We start from the raw sequence: 20,056 nt of genomic DNA, 5'->3' as shown, positions 1-20,056 counted from the left end.
AGGCATGCACCACCACGCCCGGCTAATTTTTGTATTTTTAGTAGAGACTGGGTTTCACCAGTTGGCCAGGCTGGTCTTGACCTCCTGACCTCATGATCCACCCACCTCAGCCTCCCAAAGTGCTGGGATTACATGCGTGAGCCAACACACCTGGCCTTTTCTGTTAAGCTTCTGAAACAAATTGAGTCCTTTTCTGTTCCTTTTTTTTGAGACAGATTCTCATTCTCTTGCCCAGGCTGGAGTGGAGTGCTGCAATCTCAGTTCACTGAAACCTCCGCCTCCTGGGTTCAAGCAATTCTCCTGCCTCAGCCTCCTGAGTAGCTGGGACTACAGGTCTGTACCACTACACCCAGCTAATTTCTGCATTTTTAGTAGAGATTGGGGTTTCACCATGTTGGCTAGGCTGGTCTCAAATTCCTGACCTCAAGTGATCCTCCCGCTTCTGCCTCCCAAAGTGCTAGAATTACAGGTGTGAGCCACCGTGCTCAGCCAACATTAACATATTTTTAAAAGTAACATAACTCCTTCCAGAAGGTAAACTTTGCATTTCATAAGGGACAGCTGACAATCTCTTATAAATCTTCAAGACGTTTGGTGACAACATCTTCAGAAAAAAATTAGCTTATAAATCATCTAACCTTTGTATAAAAGTGAAAATCTTTTATTCATTTTTTAAAAAGTACTTACCAGGTAGTTACTATATTTCTATATACTAACAAATAAAATGAAAATGTTAAAATGATATCTATCACTAACATCAGCAAAAATGGCCAAACTCCCAATTTCACTATTCCAAAAAGGGAAGGAAAAAAATGGGCAAGAACTGCCAGAATTAACTTTTTCTAAACTCTAGAAATGAATCAAAGGCTTGAAGCAAGCAAGGGAGTATTTATTTAATTTAAAAAAAAAAAAAAAAAAAAGGCTGACTATTGGTAAGAACAGCAAATTTTGCTGCATTTTAACTTACCAAGTTCGATCTCCTGGCAAGTCCACTTATAAGTATATAATCAAAAGATTTGAAAACAGGAACTCAAACATAACTGTAGGTGAAATGTTCATAGCAGACTTACTCACAATAGTCAGAAAGAAGAAACAATCCAAATGTCCGTCAACAGGTGAATGGATAAAATGTGGTAAATACATATAATAGTATATTATTCAACCATTAAAAGAAATATAGTTTTGATATATGCTACAACATGAATGAACGCTGACAACAAGACACTAAGTAAAATAAGCCAATTACAACAGGACAGATATTGCATAATTCCACTTGTATGAAATACCTAAAATAGACTAATTTCATAGAGAACATGGAATAGAGATTACCAAAGACCAGGGTTAAGGGAGTATATGGGGAATTTTTGTCTAATGGAATACAAAGTTTCTGTTTGGGCGATGATAGTGAAGATAGAATATTGTGCTCTTAATGCCAGCAATTATACACTTAAGAACAGTTAATATGGGAAATTTTCTGTTATAGAGATCTTACCACAAAAAGCTGAAAATATCCCAAATTTCATGAAAACTATTAATCTATACATCCAAGAATCTCAACTCCAAGGAAGATAAACCCAGAAAGATCCACACCTAGATACATCAATATAAAACATCAATAAATGGTGCTAGAACAATTGGTTATCTATATGAAAAGAATTTGGACCCTACCTCATACCATCTATAAAAATGACCTCAAAATGCATCAAAGACTTAAATGTAAGAACTAAAACTATAAAAAACTTAAATATAAGAACTAAAACTATAAAAGGCTTAAATGTAAGAACTAAAACTATAAAATTCTTAGAAGGAAACAAAGGAAAATGTCTGCATGGCTCTGCATTAGGCAACACTTTTCTAGTCATAATATCAAAAGAACAAAAAAAGATAAACTGGGTTGGCTAAAAATTTTAAATTTTAGTGTTTCAAAGGGTACCATCAAGAAAGTGAAAAGACAATCCATAGGAGGTTATTAAACATTTGCAGGCCAGATGCAGTGGCTCACACCTGTAATCCCTACACTTTGGAAGGCCAAGACAAGAGAACTGCTTGAGCCCAGAAGTTTGAGACAAGCTGGGACAACATAGCGAGATGCCATCCCCACAAAAAATAAAAAAATTAGCTGGGCATGGTGGCACACACCTATAGTCCCAGCTACTCAGGAGGCTGAGGTGGGAGGACTGCTTGAGATCAGGAGGTTGAGGCTACAGTGAACCATGATTATGCCACTGCACCCCAGAATCTGGGTAACAGAGCAAGAGCCTGTCTCAAAAAAAAAAAATTTTTAGATAAATTAAAAAAAAATACACACTTCCAAATCATGTATCTGATAATACTCATATTGCGAATATAAAAATAAATCACAAAAAAATAAAAAGACAGCCCAATTGTTAAAATGAATGAAGGATCTGAACAGACATTTCTCCAAAGATACACAAATGGCCAATAAGCACATGAAAAGCTGTTCAACATCACGGTAATCAAAAAACGCAATCAAAACGACAATAAGGGCTGGGCGCTGTGGCACAGGCCTATAATCCCAGCACTTTGGGAGGCTGAGGCAGGCAGACTGCGTGAGCTTAGGAGTTAAAGATCAGCCCCGGCAATATGGTGGAACCCCATCTCTACAAAAAAAATACAAAAATTAGCTAGGTGTGGTAGTTCACATCTGTAGTCCCAGCTAGACAGGGGACTGAGGTGGAAGGATTATTTGAGCCTAGGAGGTTGAGGTTGCAGTGAGCCAAGATTGTGCCACTGCCCTCCAGCCTACATGACAGAATGAGACCCTGTCTCAAAAAAACAAAAAACAAAAAACAAAACAAAACAAAAAACCCCACGAGAGACTTCACATTCATTTAAAAAAAAAAAAAAAAACAGTAACAACTAGTATTGGTGGATGTGGAGAAATCAGAACACTCATAACACTGAGGGTGGGAATATAAAATGGTGCAGCTGCTACAGAATACAATTTGGTAGTTCCTCAAAACGTTAAACATTAAGAATTAGCATATGACACAGCAATTCCACTCCTATGTATACACCCCAGAAAAATGAAAACATAGGTTCACACAAAAACTTAATGAATATAGCAGCATTAGCCATGATAACACAAAAGTGACAACAACTCGAAACGTTAATCAGCTGAAGAATCAACAAATATGATGTAACCATACAACAGCAGAGCCTTCATGAATGGAATTGGTGTTCTTATAAAAGAAGCTCCAGAGAGCCGCACTGCCCCATCTACCATGTGAGGACAGAGAGAGAAGACACCATCTATGAACCAGGAAATGGGTCCTCACCAGACACTGAATCTGCTGGTACCTTGATCTCGGACTTCAGACTCTCTAGAACTGTGAGAAATAAATTTCTGTTGTTTATGAGCTATCCAGTTTATAGCATTTTGTTACAGTAACCCAAATTAAGATAGTTTTTTCTTCTGGAAATTGACTAAGCTGATTCTAAAAATCACAAAGGAATGCAAAGGACTAAAAATAACAGGCAATCTTGAGATTGTCATTTGTTTTACGTTGCTATAAAGGAATACCTGAGACTGGGAAATTTATGGAAAAAAAAAAAGGTTTATTTGGCTCATGATTTGATAACTGAAAACGTTCAAGATTGGGCATCCAGTAAGAGCCTCAGGCTGCTTCCACCCATGGCTGAAGGTGAAGGGGAGCTGATGTGTGCAGGATCATATGATGTAGAGGAAGTAGGGGGCACCAGGCTCTTTTTAACAACTAGCTCGCAAGGGAACTAACAGGGAACTCACTCAACACCCCTGCAAGGAGAATATAGGTCTATTCATGAGGGATATGAGCCCCCATGACCCAAACACCTCCCATTAGACCCTACCTCCAAATCTAGGAATCAAATTTCAACATGAGAAGGACAAATACCCAAACCATAGCACTTGAAAAACAAGCAATGCCATATATCAGGACCTATTATAAAACTACAATAATTAGATTGTGGGGCAATTGTACAAAAATAGAAAAAAATGACCAATGTAATAAAATCAAGAGAAACAGATATACATATATAAGCCACCTAATTTAGGACAAGGGCAACCCTGTAGTGCAGAGTGGAAGAGACAGTCTTTTCGATAAGTGACACTAGGTCAAATGAACATCCATATGGGAAAAAAAGTATCTTGAGTCCTATGTTATATACAAAAATAAACTCCAGATTGATTACAATTAGTTTTTCTTTTTTTAGATGAAGTCTCGCCCTGTCACCCAGGCTGGAGTGCAGCAGCGCGATCTCAGCTCACTGCAACCTCTGCCTCCCAGATTCAGGCAATTCTTCTGCCTCAGCCTCCCGAGCAGCTGGGACTACAGGCATGTGCCACCACACCTGGCTAATTTTTGTTTTTTTAGTAGAGATGGGGTTTCACCATATTGGCCTGGCTTAGCTCAAACTCCTGATCTCGTGATCTGCCTGCCTCAGTCTCCCAAAGTGCTGGAATTACAGGCATGAGCGACTGTGCCCGGCCTAATTTTTGTTTTTTTAGTAGAGATGGGGTTTCATCATGTTGGCCAGGCTGGTCTTGAATTCCTGACCTCAAGTGATCTGCCCACCTCGGCCTCCCAAAGTTCTGGGATTACAGATGTGAGCCACCATGCCCAGCCTATCTGCGCTATTCTTGCAACTTAAGATACCCAATAGATATCAAAGATACAGGCAAATGACTTGATGAAAGATGTTGTCCAAATGGCCAATAATCATAAGAAGTGCTCCACATTTCATCAGTCCAAAATATAGAAATTTAATACATAATGAGTACACCACCAGACAACCAGCATAATGGTTAAAATGAGAGAAAAAGAAAAAATATCAAGCATTGGTCAGAATGTGAAAGTGTATCTTAGTATAAATGCTGAAAACATTTGACAATACTATTAAAGCCAAAAATACACATTACCTATAACCTAGCAATTCTTCTTCTGAGTATGTACTAATGACATCCAAAAGAATACTAGAATGTTTACAGAAGCACCTTCATAATAGCCCCACACTGGAGGTAATCCAAATACCTACTTTTATTGAAACAACAGTAAAACAAAACAATACTAAACACACAAAGAAGGTAAACATAAAACAGTACATACAATATGATTCCATTTATATCAAGTATAAAAATACACTAAATTATTGTATGCTGTTAGAAGTCATAACAGAGGTTTGGGGGTAATGGGTCATTAGTGAATAACAAATGAACATGAAAAGGGGATTCTGTGGTGCTAGCAATTTGTATTTCATGACCTGAATGCGAGAGAAAAAAAAAAAGATCCATTAGAAAGTAAAACAAGCCCAGGCACAGTGGCTCATACCTGTAATCCCAGCACTTTGGGAGGTCGAGGTGGGCAGCTTACCTGAAGTCAGGAGATCAAGACCAGCCCAGCCAATATAGTGAAACCCTGTCTCTACTAAAAATACAAAACTTAGCCAGGCATGCTGGTACATGCCTGTAGTCCCAGCTATTGGGGGGGTGAAGGCACAAGAATCACTTGAACTCAGGAGGTAGAGGTTGCAGTGAGCCAAGATCATACCACTGCACTCCAGCCTGGGTGACAGAGTGAGACTCCAACTTCAAAAAAAAAAGTAAAAGAAGGCATTATTTTTGGGCTCTCTATTCTGTTCTACTGGTGTAGGTATCTGGTTTTGGACCAAGTACCATGCTGTTTTGGTTACCACTGCCTTGTAGTATAGTTTGAACTCAGGTAATGTGATGCTTTCCAGCTTTGTTCTTTGTGCTTGGAATTGCGTCGGCTATTCATGCTCTTTTTTGGTTCCATATAAATTTTAAAATCTTTTCTTCTCATTCTGTAAAGAATGTCATTGGTAGTTTGATTGAATCTGTGACTTGCTTTGAGCAGTATGGCCATTTTAACACTACGGTGGATAGGAATGCTACTGATTTTCATACATTGATTTTGTATTCTGAAATTCTGCTGAAATAATTTATCAGATTAAGGAGCTTTGGGGCAGAGACTACATAGGGTTTTCCAAGTATAAAATCATACCATCTGCAAACGGGAATACCACACACCTACAACCATCTGATTTTGACAGGGTTGACAACAAGAAGCCATGAGGAAAGGATTCCTTATTCAATAAATGGTGCTGGGATAACTGGCTAGCCACATGCAGAAGACTGTAACTGGACCCCTTCCTTAGATTGTATACAAAAATCAATTCCAGATAGATTAAAGAACAACATGTAAAACCTAAAACTATAAAAACCCTGGAGATAACCTAAGAAATACCATTCTAGACAAAAGACCCTTGCAAAGATTCTGCGACGAAGATGCCAAAAGCCACCACAACAGAAATAAAAATTGACAAATGGGACCTAATTAAATGAACAAATTCCTGCACAACAAAAGAAACTATCAACAGAGTAAACAGACAACCTATAGAATGGGAGAAAATATTTGCGAAGTATGCATCCAACAAAGGTCAAGTATCTAGGATCTATAAGGAAATTAAATGTAAAAGCAGAAAAACAACTCCATCAAAAAGTGGGCAACGGACATGGACACATTTCAAAAGACAACATACAGCCAACAGGCAGATGAAAAAGTGCTCAACATCACTAACCATCAGAGAAATGCAAATCAAAACCACAATGAGATATCATCTTACACCAGTCAGAATGGTTATTAAAAAATCAAAAAATAACAGATGCTGACGAGGTTGCAGAGAAAAGGGAATGCCTATACAGTACACTGCTAGTGGGAGTGCAAATTAGTTCAGCCATTATGGAAAGCAGTGTGGCGATTTCTCAAAGAACTAAAACAGAACTACCATTCCATCCAGCAATCCCAATATTGGGTATATACCCAAAGGAATATAAATGATTCTACCATTAAGACATATGTACATGTATGTTCATCACAGCACTATTCACAACAGCAAAGACAGAATCAACCTAAATGCCCACCAACAGTAGACTGGACAAAGGAAGTATGGAACACATGCACCATGGAATGTTATGCAGCCATAAAAAAGAATGACACACTGTCCTCTGCAGGAACTTAAACGGGGCTCCATTATTCTAAGCAAACTAACACAGAAACAGAAAGCCAAATACTGAATGTTCTCACTTATAAGTTGCAGCTAAACATTGGGAACAGGTGGACACAAAGAACGGAACAACAAACACTGGGACTTACTTTAGGGTGGAAAGTGGGAGGAGGTACAGGGTTAAAAAACTACCTATCAGGTACTATGCTTATTATCTGGGTAATGAAATAATGTGTATACCAAAACCCCCTGACATGCGATTTACCTAGATAACAAACCTACACATGTACCGCTGAACCTAAAAGTTAAAAAAAAAAAGTGAAAGGAGGGGCACCTACTGAATATTCACTCAAATATTAAAAGCAGAAAACATATACCAAAGTATTTTTCTTCAAAGGTTTTTGCCATCAGAATTTTTCATCCAGCTCTTTCAAAATCAGTTTTATCAGTTTAGTATCTCTGTCTTAAATACAAATTGTTCCAAAATGTGGTCCTTACCGCCTCTCTTGGAAAACCCTCTGTTCCGTGTTTGATTGTCTTCACAGTCATTACTAGATTCTTAAATAAAAATTTAACATGTAAATAGCATTTAAATAATTAACTTGATGCAATATATAAAGAATAGCACTGTCACAAGGTAAATTAGTAAGAAAATAAAATATTTTCATAAGTTAAAATGTAAAAATTTTATTTCTTCAAATAACTTTAACAACAGATACATAAAGACGTTACTCAGAGTCAATTCCCTATACAAATCATCTCATGTATCTAGATATTAAATGTTTATTATATTAAATTGAGAACCTACTATTTGCCAAGCATTATACTACGCAAAAAAACATCAAAAAAAATTAAAAATTTCAAAAAATTTCAGTTTGACCAAAAATGATTTCAGGAATAGCTGAACTATCAAGTAATCAAGTGGTTCTCAAATATGGTCCACAGACCACTAGACTGTTCTACTTATAATGTCATATATTTTGTGTAATTTTTTTTTTTTTTTTTTTGACTCCAGAGATGTAGTCTGCTCTGCTGTGCAGCCTAGAGTGCACTGGTGTGATCTCGGCTCACTGCAACCTCTGCCTCCTGGGTTTAAGCAATTCTCCCACCTTAGCCTCCTGAGTAGCTGGGATTACAGGCACCCGCCACCATGCCAGACTAATTTTTGTATTTTTAGTAGAGATGTGCTTTTGCCATGATGGCCAGGCTGGTCTTGAACTCCTGGTCTCATGTGATCTGCCTATCCTGGCCTCCCAAAGTGCTTGGATTACAGGCATGAACCACCACACCTGGCCAATTTACTGTTCTTAATAAACTTGAGACATTTGTGCCTTCTTAAATATATGCAAACTTTCCCTCATTCATCATAATGAAATAATCTGAGGATATCCTAGCTTCTCCATTTTTAATGATATTAATATGTAACATTCCCAGAGTTTTAAAATAGTGGTATGAGTGATTACTATACTGAAGGCTGCCTGAAAACTACCTGGAGAGTTGGCTAAAAATAAATTTCTAGGCTGGCTGCAGCAGCTCACACCTGTAACCCCAGCACTTTGGGAGGTAGAGGTGGGCAGATAATGAGGTCAGGAGTTCGAGACCAGCCTGACCAACATGGTGAAACCCTGTCTCTACGAAAAATACAAAAATTAGCCAGGTGTGGTGGCATGCTCCTGTAATACTAGCTACTCAGGAGGCTGAGGCAGGAGAATCGCTTGACCCCGGGAGGTGAAGGTTGCAGTGAGCTGAGATCATGCCACTGCACTCCAGCCTGGGTGACATGAATTCATTCATTCATTCATTCATTCCTAGGCCCCATTCCCAGAAATGTTTATTCTAAAAGGAATAATTTTTCACAATTTAAAAGTTCTATGTTATTACTATAACATCAAGATTTCCAGAAGATTCCAAAAAAGTCACATTTGGGAAATACAAAGATGGTTTCAAGGAAGCTTTGTACATGTCACTAATATTTAATATCTGGGAACATTAAGTCATAATAATGAGAGCAAGTCACTAAACAGCTTGCAGGCTATTAGCTAAGTTCCTGTGTAAAAGTCCCAATCCACTTAACAACTAATATTGTTCTACAATAAACAGTGACCCAAAGCTCTTGTTGCAAGCTTCTATTTGAGCTGTAGCTGACAACTGGCAAACAATACTAAAGAGCCATTAACAAGATAACTTTCTGGAAAGTAGGACTTAATACAGTGGAGAAGGGAAGGGCAGGAAAGAAAGAATTTTACAAAAGTTGGCCCTGGAGTAATGATGATGATCACTAATATTTACTGCCTTAGAGAAAAAAAAATATTAATCTAGAACCCGGCAAGGAAGAGTCTCACAGTATCTTTGGCCAATTATTTCCCTAAAATAAACCTATAGTTATTTTGATCACATTGGGAATAGACATAGAAAACATTAAGAGAAGTTGGGTGATGGGTGCATGAAAAACCTCTGTACTATTTTTGCAACTTCTTATAAATCAAACTATGTCAAAATAAAAAAAATATTTTAAAAAAGAAGTGATCTCTAAGAGTTAGGAAATAAAGCTAAGCAAACAAAAATGAGATAATGATCCCAAGATTAGTTACAACCTATTAATGATATAAAAATAACAACACATAAAGAAAGTATGTGCCTGGCACTGTTTTAATTGTATCACATGTATTAACTTTTTAAATTTTCACAAAAACCTTGTGAAGTTGATATAATAATCATTTTATAAGTAGGAAAAATGAAAAACAGCAAGTTACATGCTTTTTCAAAATAATTAAGGAGGAGGATCTAAGTTTCACACCTAGGGTGTTCAAATCCAATATCTGAGTTCCTTCTCACTACAATATACCAGCTTAAGGAAAACAGATTACAGGAGAAAAAACTTAAAAACACTCTATTCATTTGTGTGCAGAGTAAAAAGCTTCTACTATGAGCTCAGAACCTGGGCTTATTAGCAATTTGAAAGAATGAAAGAATTCAATCCAAATATCTTTTTTTTTTTAATTTTTATTTTAGGGGAACTAAGAATGAAAAAAGAAGAAAGTAGACCAGAAGAAAGCAAGCAGGTCACTTTGGAGAGAGGTTCTCTCAAATGTTGTGAGAATTTGTATTCAAAAGCTCTCTGGTCCACCATCTCTAGAAAGGAGTCAAGTGGGTAGAAAGGTCTTTGTATAAGTAGAAATGATCTTGAATATTAAATGAGTTAAAAGTTGAGAGATCAGAATAGAAACAAATAGAAATGGAAAAGAGTAAAACTGATGGTATTTTTCTTCTCTCACAAATACTATTTCTATGTCACATATGTTTTCATTTGAATTAGGAGAAAAACAAGAGAAGCAAGGAGAGAGACTGGGGGTAGTATGGAGAAACAATCTCGTTTGATAATTAAAATCCCACCTTATATCAAAAGAGTTTTAAGGTGATCAGGTCTAGGCTTGATTTTGACTTTGGGAATCAAAGTGTATAAAAAGATCAAGCTTCAAATATTTAATGAAGAAAGATAGATGGCATTTGAGTGTTTATCATGAATGTATCTGGTATTGAGCTATATGCTTTTACATGCATTCTCACTTAGTCTGCCTAACCACCTATAAAATGAATACCTTCCATTCTGTGGAATAGAAAATTGGCTTAGAAAAATTAACTTGTTCTACTTCAACTAGCAGGTAGCCAGGCAGAGACATGAAGCCAATTTTGGCACCCTAAAATGTTCTGTTATAAAGATTTCATACATCAATGGTTACACCAAAGGAGGTATCAGAATCACCACAGATGATTTTAAAACAGGCTTCAAAGCCTCACCCAAATCTACTCAATCAGATTTGGGAATGCACTGTTTATGGTAGTCCATCTTCTGGTAACATTATTTTCATCATTCTCTATATTCCTGCAGAGTGTCAGTACCTTCGATGGAAATGTCTTTAATTTCAGCATTGATTTACATTCTCATGAAACTTTTTCTTAGATTTATTTGAATTGAAATATGACCCTAACACATCATAAACTGTATTTATATATAGCGAAGTTTCAATTCGTGACTACTTCTTTTTACTATTTGTCCACATTTTCTTAAGTTTCAGAGCATTCAAAAGTTGTACCTCATAGATTAAGGCAGATGGCAACAGGCCAAATTAGGATGCCTGAATTCTTTATGTACAAACCAGTAATATCCTTAGTTAAGGCTTTGGATATAGCTGCTTCATAAAATCTGGTTTAAATAAGTTAGAATTAGACCAGACTAAAATACTTGCTCTTAATTTCTCTTTTTAAGCATGTACTTTTGACGTTAAATCTTAAAACACAAAAATATTGACCTTACCTCTCCAGAAACCAGAGCTATCACCATCTTCAAACCTGCTGTTTGAAAAACCTATACAAAATATAAAATGAAATAATTTCCTGTACCTCTGTGGTTAAAAAAATAATCACCACCACACAGGGACTACTATGATAAGCCATATACAATTGTATATATAGTTATCACGTATAAATTCACTCAACAATTTCTACTTTGTGTCAATTTATCAACTCCCTTCTTTTAAGATTAAAAACAACTTTCTTTTCACCCAATTCTATATTACCTCAATTGTTATATGCTCCTCTATACGCACATGGGCAAAATAGAGGAATATGTCAGTATAACCACTATATGCTTTCTATTTCAAACTATCAAAATTCCTAACATTTTACAAACTCAATCTCTTCGTCTGTTAAAGACAATACAACTAAATTATAATCCAATACTGAGTGATTTTCTGCTTAATAACATGAAATTTTTTGTTTACTCTTTTTTAAAAAGTCATTAAATTTTGCTTTCAAATTTCTTTTTTTTTTTTTTTTTTTTTTTTTTTTTTTGTCTCACGTGATAATGCTAGGGCAGTGAAAAACAAGGGCTTATTTGGGTAAGGAAACAAAGGCACAATTGAACTTGCTATTCCGTAAGTAAGAGAGAGCAGATATTCTACAAACAAAAAATGACAGAGTAATTCATCACCCAAAGGGTATTTCTTGTTTTACTAATAGTCCAAGCAACACATCCAAATTGCACTGAAAAAGAAAGTGTCGGGGGCAGGGACAGCCTGTTCCACTAGAAATAATAATCTGTTCATAAAATAAGACAAACGCAGAAAATTATCAAAATGTCATTCTGGTTTTATTTTTGGACATGTAGCATGTTTTAACAAATCAGTTTTTCATGGGCAACCTTTTGAAACATCAAAAGAAATACCATGTATTTTTCACAAATTTCTCATCACTGTAAATTCACTTTAAAATCAACGTAAGTAGCAAGGTGGAGCAATGTGTTTCCACATACTGACCAGTTCAACACTGACAGTGACAAGGTATCCAGGAAGGTTGAAAATTAAGATTTACGTAAAACAAATTTACTTCCNCATGAATATTGGCACTGTTTATTTCATGTTTATATGTGAGTTTCTATGCATAAAAATCCCAGTAAGACTGAATGGTTTAGATCAGTCCATTTTTCCCCAACAAAAGAATCCCTAACTTCTAGATTTTAAAAATTGCACTCTTGCTTTTGCGTTTTAGTACAAACAGAACACAAATATATTTCTTTTATATCAGTGCAACCAGTTAATAGGCATGTTATTTTTTAAAAAGTAATAAATTTTGTGAATGTTATTTTAAAAAATCCTATACAGAATCACAACACTGTCAGAATCTATGTAGTGCACGCATAAGTGCCTCATTATTTTGAATTCACAGTTCTTTTCTCACAAAAACCTCAAGAGTTCAAAGAATTAATAATACACACCATGTGGATAATTTGGGGTTAAAAAACCCGTGGCTCTGGGCAACAATAATTACAGTTAATAACATACACCCACAAAGACTGTTCCTAAAATTTTCAACTTGGTTTGCTATAAATAAAACATTCTGAAGTAAAGTCTTCTGCACACTGACAATACTTATCAGACATCAGCGAGGCCACAGTGAAGGGGAGTGACTTACATTAAAAGGACAGGGTAGCAGCTGGTTTTGGGATGGCATACCTCATACATTCTGCTCAGAAAACACGAAGGCATTTACAGAAAACTCAATTATGCACTGACAAATATGGAGGGCTTCTCTGCACTATCAACAGTGATCTTGGTCCCCAGTATTTAAAAAGCAAAAAATATCTTCATAAACACAACTGAAGATGAAGGCTCTATCCAGGAGAATGCATACAATAGGATCAAAGAAGTACTAGTAGTGTGTCGGTGATTTTTTTCCTGGCATTAACTGGCATGAGCATTTTTGGCATGTTGGATATTTAACTATCTCATGTCAACCATGACTACGATTAAGTAAGCCATCTGAATGGTAAACAAAGAGTGAATACACCCCCGGTCCTTAACAGCAGGGAGCATCTAGTTCAACATTCTACACAGAGCAGTTGTTCAAAATGTGCTGGTAACTGATGGACTATCTTACTCAACGAGCCTGTTAATTATATGTAACACCTACTGAGTGAACCTAATAAATGCTTAAAGACATGACTTACATGTCTAATAAATGTATATGAATATGACTTAAAATAGTTCATATAATTGTTGTACTTCTCTAAAGAAAACTTGTAAACATCTGGTGAGTGTCTAATGGTACAGCATTAAAAACTGGCCAAAAAATGCCCAGAAAACATTTGGCCCTTCAGCACCCAAAGCTCTCAAAATATAATGTTAAACATCTCTGCTACAGGGATTTCAGTAGTCTGAAAAATTTCATACCTGAGTGGCTTAAATGTTGTCTTCTAAATTTCAAATAAGTGCAAGAAGTTTTACACTCAGGAATTGCATAAGTTTTTATCTTTCCTCAACAGAAAACATTGAATGATATAGAGGTAGCGTAACTTACTGAATTAACTTTAAAAAAACAAAAACCCCCCCAAACCAAGGTTATTTTCCACAGTCTTAATAGAGCTATTACAAATGTTTAAAATCTCACAATCGAGGCTTTCTTCTACCTAGTTTTAGATATCTCACTATTCCGACCCCTTCTTTTACTGTGAGAATATTTATGAGTCCAGGCACCCCGTGGCCCAGTGGCATCTACTGCAACATCAATGACAGAATCTGGAGTCATCCAACTCAAGAAAATGAGGAAGAGGAAGTTGAAAACAGCCAACAATGCAAAGATGTAGCCTGTTACTGGGCCGCAGTGAGAGGTAAGTCTGTCTAGTCGTTTGTCCATTGGCAACACAGCTTCCACTGACACCCGGTCATATACCTTTTCAGTTCTTTCCGCAACATTCCTCCAGGTGTAGAAAGTCTTTACTATGTTATGGATATTTTCTGGAGCTGGCAATGTCCCTGACTTCAGTTGGAAAATCGCTTTTTCCTGTCCTTCACACAAAGATTTTACTGAAGGCTCACACAAAATAATAAGGTTTTCTGGAAGCACCTCAGGAATACCACCAACCTTGGTACTTACAACCTTAAAAAGAAAGAAAGAACATATGCTCCACCATAATCATCAAAACCAGTTAAGACATTATTATGGAATGTGTCTCATTATTTTTCAAAATATACAGAAACCCCAACCATGTATGCCCTTAATGCTTTTTACCTGTAAACCACAACTGGCTGCTTCCACGATCGCCATGCAGAACGCTTCAGTAAGGGAGGTATTAAGAAGAACATGTCCTTGAACTAAGACATCTCTAACATCCTTGTGTTCTAAAGCTCCCAAAAGACGCACCCTGTCATGTAGCTGGTATCTTTCCCGAACTTCTTCCAAGATGATTCTCTTTGGTCCCTCTCCTCCAATTATGAAATTTAAATCTGGATATTTCTGACAGAGTTCAGGTATTCTACCACTAAGCAAATCAGTCCCTGAGCAATGGCAGACTGTGAAAGAGGGTCGTGGCTGTAGACTTGTTGTACATGACTTTCAGAGGCAAGTAATAGACTTTGAGGCCATTAGTGAGGTAACGGATGCCTTTTTGATTTCCATAAGCATGGGTGACAATTATAACCTTATGCCCTCTTCCAATCAGGCACTGAGAGAGCTGGTAAATGTGGCTTTCCACACCTCCCATATTTGGGTAGAAAAAGTCAGATACCATGCATATATTATGGGTACGGGTTCTACATGTGTAAAGACTTCCAGGGCTAACACAAGAGAGTGTAGCTGAGTCAGGATGGCCATCCCCACCTACTCCTCTATAGGCCATGCTGAGATGGTTTAGGCATCAGTTCTTAGAGCAACCTAGTTAAGAGATGTGTCCTCTATTACCGGCAAGTTCCATGGCCGTCAGTGTCCGGACCTCCCGCGGCTTCAGCCGGAGTCCCTCCCCTCTGTCCTCAAATTTATTTCTTAAAAACCTATGTCTAAGAGTTATGTATCTCTGGAGCATACAGACATGTCTCCAGAATTAATTTTAAAAGCATTCATCAGTAATCTTTCATAAAATTTAAAAATGTTTTTAATAAATTTTAATAAAATAGTCTTTGGTGTAAAGGCACTTAGGGAATATATACCTTAAAATCAAATGTCAATATGGAATGTCTGTCAATCAGTATTTAAACTCAATTATTTAAAAAAACTCAAGTTTTGATTGTAAGATATCATAAGTAATCACCTCTGTTTCCAAAACTCTTTCCAGCTCCAAAACCACCCATTGCAGACGTATTTCCTCTTTTATTAGATTCGCCAGCATCTAAAAAAGGTCAGATAGTGAAAATTCTTAACATATAAAATTAAGTGTGTCATCATCAAAAACTAAGAATTAAATGAATTTTTGGCATAAAGGGACTCCCAATAATGGAAACAGAGTAGCATAGAAACTTAATTAATATACCTGCGACTTAAAAAAAAAACTCTTAAATTATGATATCAAGATAAAAACAAATCTACTACTGGTGAAATATAGTTTTCTACTAGTCAGTATTATATTGGAGACCTTCTATCAGAAAAATTCTGCTCCGTAGTTTTCTATATGTTGAATCCTTACCCTGACAGAGCCAGCTATTACACTCTGCTCTGTGTGAGTCATTGCTATTGAAAATTTTATACTCATGTCCTGTTAAACTCTATTTTTTATTTTCCTATTTCTTATATTTCTCATAACCTTTCCACTTTTAAAATTAAAACAAGGGGCTACATAGGGGAAAAAACCTAAGACTGACTACTAATCCCCTCCTGGCCTCCCCATTTGGCCATACTATTTCCCCATACTAACCTTCTTAGCTTTGTTTCTCACTACATAATTCTAAACACTCAACATGTTAATTCACAACAAACAACTCCAATACTCCACACTGTCAACTCCTAATATTCTGTATCTTTGTACATGCTGTTCCTTCGGCATGGTATTCCCTGCTTTCCTACTTGTCTTACCAAACTTCATTTCATTCTTTAAAAAACCAATTTTGTGAAGTCTTCCTTTAGCACTCCAGTCATAATTTATCCTTCTTCCATATTCCCACAGCATACTATCTGTACCTTTTAAAAGCAGTATTTCTTTCCATATGTTTCTCTACCACTAAATTAAAAATCTCTATGGCAGAGATGTGATAGCAAAAAGCACAATTATTTGAAATAAAAAATTACAAAAATAACAGGAGAGGCATCCAAAACAGCATAAAATGATGTTTTAAACTATCACTGGGAACAAAATTAAAGCATTCCCTGTGATCCCTATGAACTGTCTTACTCATCTCTGTAATACCCTCATAGAGAGGAGTTAAAAGGGATCTGGGTATCTCCTAAGACCACATGTAAAATTGTGTATGCCCACTATAAAAGTGTTTTCATCAGATTTCAAAGATGTGTGATTCAAGAAGTCAAAGCTACTCAGATATACTTCACAGGATATAACAAGCTAGTCAATATTATATTTTAAGCAATTAAGAGTCAACTTCAAAACCCACATTTTTAGTTAAGCAAGTTTTACTGAAAAGAAAATCAGATTGGAACTATATGTTAGAAGAATCATAAGAAAAATGTTATACTCATGGGTCTACAAATGTCCCAAGTTATATACAATATAAAGCTAATTTTTTTAAGTATTAACAACTGAGAGTTCAGTCAGAAATTTTATGTGTATTTTAACATAAAACATGAAAATAATTTGTGGTAAAAATATGCCTCAGTGATGATTTTCTCATTCAAAAAGGTTTTATTCAATATTTAGAAGCCTGTATCAAAATATCATATAACCTCTTCTAAATATAATTTTAAAATATATCTAAATACTAAATATGTTCCTAAATGTAATAATAAAATATAATGTTAAGTAGTAGCTAACAAAACTTCATTTGAATCTCTTAACACAATTACATGGTCCAAATAAGCAATGCATCTTACATAATATGCAGGCTTAAAAACCAAAACATAAGTATATATTTGAATAAATTATTTCCATTAGTGGCAGAAACATGTCAAAATATAAAACTCAAATTTGTGTTCATTGTATTTAAATGAGTAAATTTTTCAAATGTCAAATAAAACATCATGCATCAAATTTTAGTTTCCATAACAAAAATATCTGTAAATATCAATAAATGTTTCAAAAAATAACATCTCATAAATTCAAGAATAAGTGTCAAGTATGGTTACTAAATAGCCCTAGCATCTCCTATGAGAAAAAGAATGACCATATGAATTTTCAAATAAATTTAACTTGAAGTTCTAATATGTTATTGCACTATAATAAGATATATATAGTGCAGAATATTTCTAGCATGTTAATATTAAGTCTAAAAATGGACTGTAGAAAGGTTTTTGGCTGTGTCATTATCTGTCATTTCAGGTGGTTGTTCTAAAAGTAAAATTTAAAACTCCAATCATGGCAAAATAAACTATTAAAAAATTAGTACTAATGTGCCAACAAATGTTTCCTATACTGCCTTTTCTTGAAAAATATAAAATTCAAGAAAGAGTCCTTCTCATCTCTAATCCCTGAAGCTTTTACAAACATTCTTCCATCTCAATTGTTGGAAATCAATATCATAAACATGTTAAGCAGCCGCTCTAGGCCAGGCATGGTGGCTCACACCTGTAATCCCAGCACTTTGGGAGGCCAAGGCAGGCAGATCACGAGGTCAAGAGACGGAGACCATCCTGGCCAACATGGTGAAACCCCATCTCTACTAAAAAATACAAAAATTAGCTGGGCATGGTGGTATGTTCCAGTAGTCCCAGTTACTTGGTAGGCTGAGGAAGAAGAATCACCTGAACCAGGGAGTCAGAGGTCGCAGTCAGCCGAGATCACACCACTGCACTCCAGCCTGGAGACAGAGTGAGACTCCATCTCAAAAAAAAAAAAAAAAAGAAAGCAGCAGCTATGTGAAGCTTCTGTCCATCCAACCTATCTATCCATCCAACCAATCTGTCTGAACAACTTAACACTACTCTCTGTCCCAAAAAGGAGGTAACTCAGCAAAAAGAAAATTGAACTTGGAAAAATGATGAACTCATTATCTCAACACAAAGTCTAATATACACTGTGTTACAACAGACTTAGTTTTGTACCAAACGGCCATGAAAACCTCTATACATCCTATTATTCAACAGCTCAGCAGATTAAGGAAAGACAAAGATGCTTACCTCTGTTTCCAAAATTCCGCCCAGAGGCAAATCCACTTTTCACGAAATGATCTCTTCGAGGTCTATCATCCATTTCTAAAGCAAACAACATTTTGAAGTAAGTCAAATAAAAATTATCTAGTACTTGCAAACCTTAAGCCTTGTCAATGTGCCACACGTGGCAAAGGAGGAGTTTTATATAGCAGTAAAAAAGATGACAAACAGCTCAGTTTAAAAAAATTGGCTGTGACTGTGAATAGACAGCACTCCAAAAGAAAAATAAATGGTGAGTAAATCTCATTCATAATTAACGAATTAGACAGCAAAAAACAGCAATTTTTAACCTAATAATTGAATGGAAAACAATCCTTTCCATTCCCTGAAAGAAAACAACAAAATAATTAAATTTTTTAAAAATGGAAAATAGTCTTAAGTTTGCTAATACTCAGAACAAGGACACAGGGCAGCAAGCACAAAACACACACTGTATTTAGATTATAAACTAGATCAATCTTGATCCTAATTTAAAAGGCATACACTCTGAAAGTAGAGTAAAATGAATTTCTCCTCTGGATATAATCACATGGTTACACTGACAGACATAAAAAGTTTTGTTTTCTTTTTTGTTTTGTTTTTTTGAGATGGAGTCTCACTCTGCCGCCCAGGCCGGAGTGCAATGGCTCACTCTTGGCTCACTGCAACGCCTCCTGGGTTCAAGCAATTCTCCTGCCTCAGCCTCCCAAGTAGCTCGGATTACAGGTGCATGCCACCACACTCAGCTAATTTTTGTATTTTTAACCAGAGACAGGGTTTCACCATGTTGGACAGGCTGGTCTCCAACCCCTGACCTCGTGATCCGCCCACCTCAGCCTCCCAAAGTGCTGGGATTACAGGCATGAGCCACTGCACCTGGCTATAAAAAAGTTTTTATAAGCGCTGTCTGTAATACCAAATAAATGATCAACGCGAAATATAGAAATTATGGTCATCCATAGAATACTATGCACATGGATTTCATAGAAATATACAGCATTCAACATTAAAGAGCTGACATTCTTCAACAATGGAAAGAATGTTTATAAACTGGCCATGTAGAAAGCCATAATGCAAATTCACCAAAAGAGTTCAAAAATCAATTCACATACACAAGATTATCTTATCACGATGCAATCAAATCAAAAGCTTTTAAATATGAAAAAAAATATTTAAAATCCCATTCAGTGATTTATTTTTAAAAACACTTCTATATAACTCCGAGCTCAAAATAAATCACAATGAAAGTTTAGAAATAAATATTATAAAAATGTGACTTATCAGTATTTAAATATTTATACTAGAAAATGAGAACTTAATAAGCTTAATAACCATCTCAACAAGAATATTAGAAAAACAAAGTAAATCACACAAAAGTAGAGGAAATAAGGAGGCCGGGCGTGGTGGCTCACGCCTGTAATCCAAGCACTTTGGAGGCCAAGGCGGGTGGATCACCTGAGGTCAGGAG

At 36.1% G+C, this 20,056-nt stretch overlaps 2 protein-coding genes across 4 annotated transcripts in view; both read right to left on the bottom strand.

The window, feature by feature from the left end:
- Window positions 1-20,056, bottom strand: part of DDX4 (DEAD-box helicase 4) — a 70,234-nt gene that overhangs the window by 31,706 nt on the left and 18,472 nt on the right. For 2 of the 3 annotated variants that reach the window (XM_037745777.1, XM_037745779.1), the window contains exons 4-7: window positions 18,577-18,651; window positions 15,608-15,685; window positions 11,342-11,392; window positions 7,525-7,584 (exon numbers count right to left, since the gene is read on the bottom strand). In XM_037745777.1, the coding sequence (XP_037601705.1) occupies window positions 7,525-7,584; window positions 11,342-11,392; window positions 15,608-15,685; window positions 18,577-18,651 (264 nt within the window). The remainder of the gene's footprint in view (window positions 1-7,524; window positions 7,585-11,341; window positions 11,393-15,607; window positions 15,686-18,576; window positions 18,652-20,056) is intronic. The other variant, XM_037745778.1, reaches the window with a different exon arrangement.
- Window positions 12,418-15,283, bottom strand: LOC108317974 (phosphatidylinositol N-acetylglucosaminyltransferase subunit A). Its single transcript, XM_017548680.2, has 3 exons — window positions 15,181-15,283; window positions 14,593-14,858; window positions 12,418-14,460 (listed from the first exon to the last, which is right to left on the bottom strand). Exons 1-3 carry the CDS (start codon window positions 15,197-15,199, stop codon window positions 13,987-13,989), a joined length of 759 nt encoding a protein of 252 aa, XP_017404169.1. The 5' UTR covers window positions 15,200-15,283; the 3' UTR covers window positions 12,418-13,986.

Source organism: Cebus imitator, unplaced genomic scaffold, assembly GCF_001604975.1.
Source record: "Cebus imitator isolate Cc_AM_T3 unplaced genomic scaffold, Cebus_imitator-1.0 Scaffold213, whole genome shotgun sequence".
Classification (NCBI taxonomy): domain Eukaryota; kingdom Metazoa; phylum Chordata; class Mammalia; order Primates; family Cebidae; genus Cebus; species Cebus imitator.
Note: the sequence above shows the minus strand (reverse complement) of the source record. Positions and strands in the feature narration are given on the sequence as shown.

Coding starts and splice junctions, on each gene's coding strand:
- LOC108317974 (XM_017548680.2), bottom strand. Junction 14,461..14,592: donor CAGCCAGTTGTGGTTTACAG/GTAAAAAGCATT, acceptor TTTCTTTTTAAG/GTTGTAAGTACCAAGGTTGG.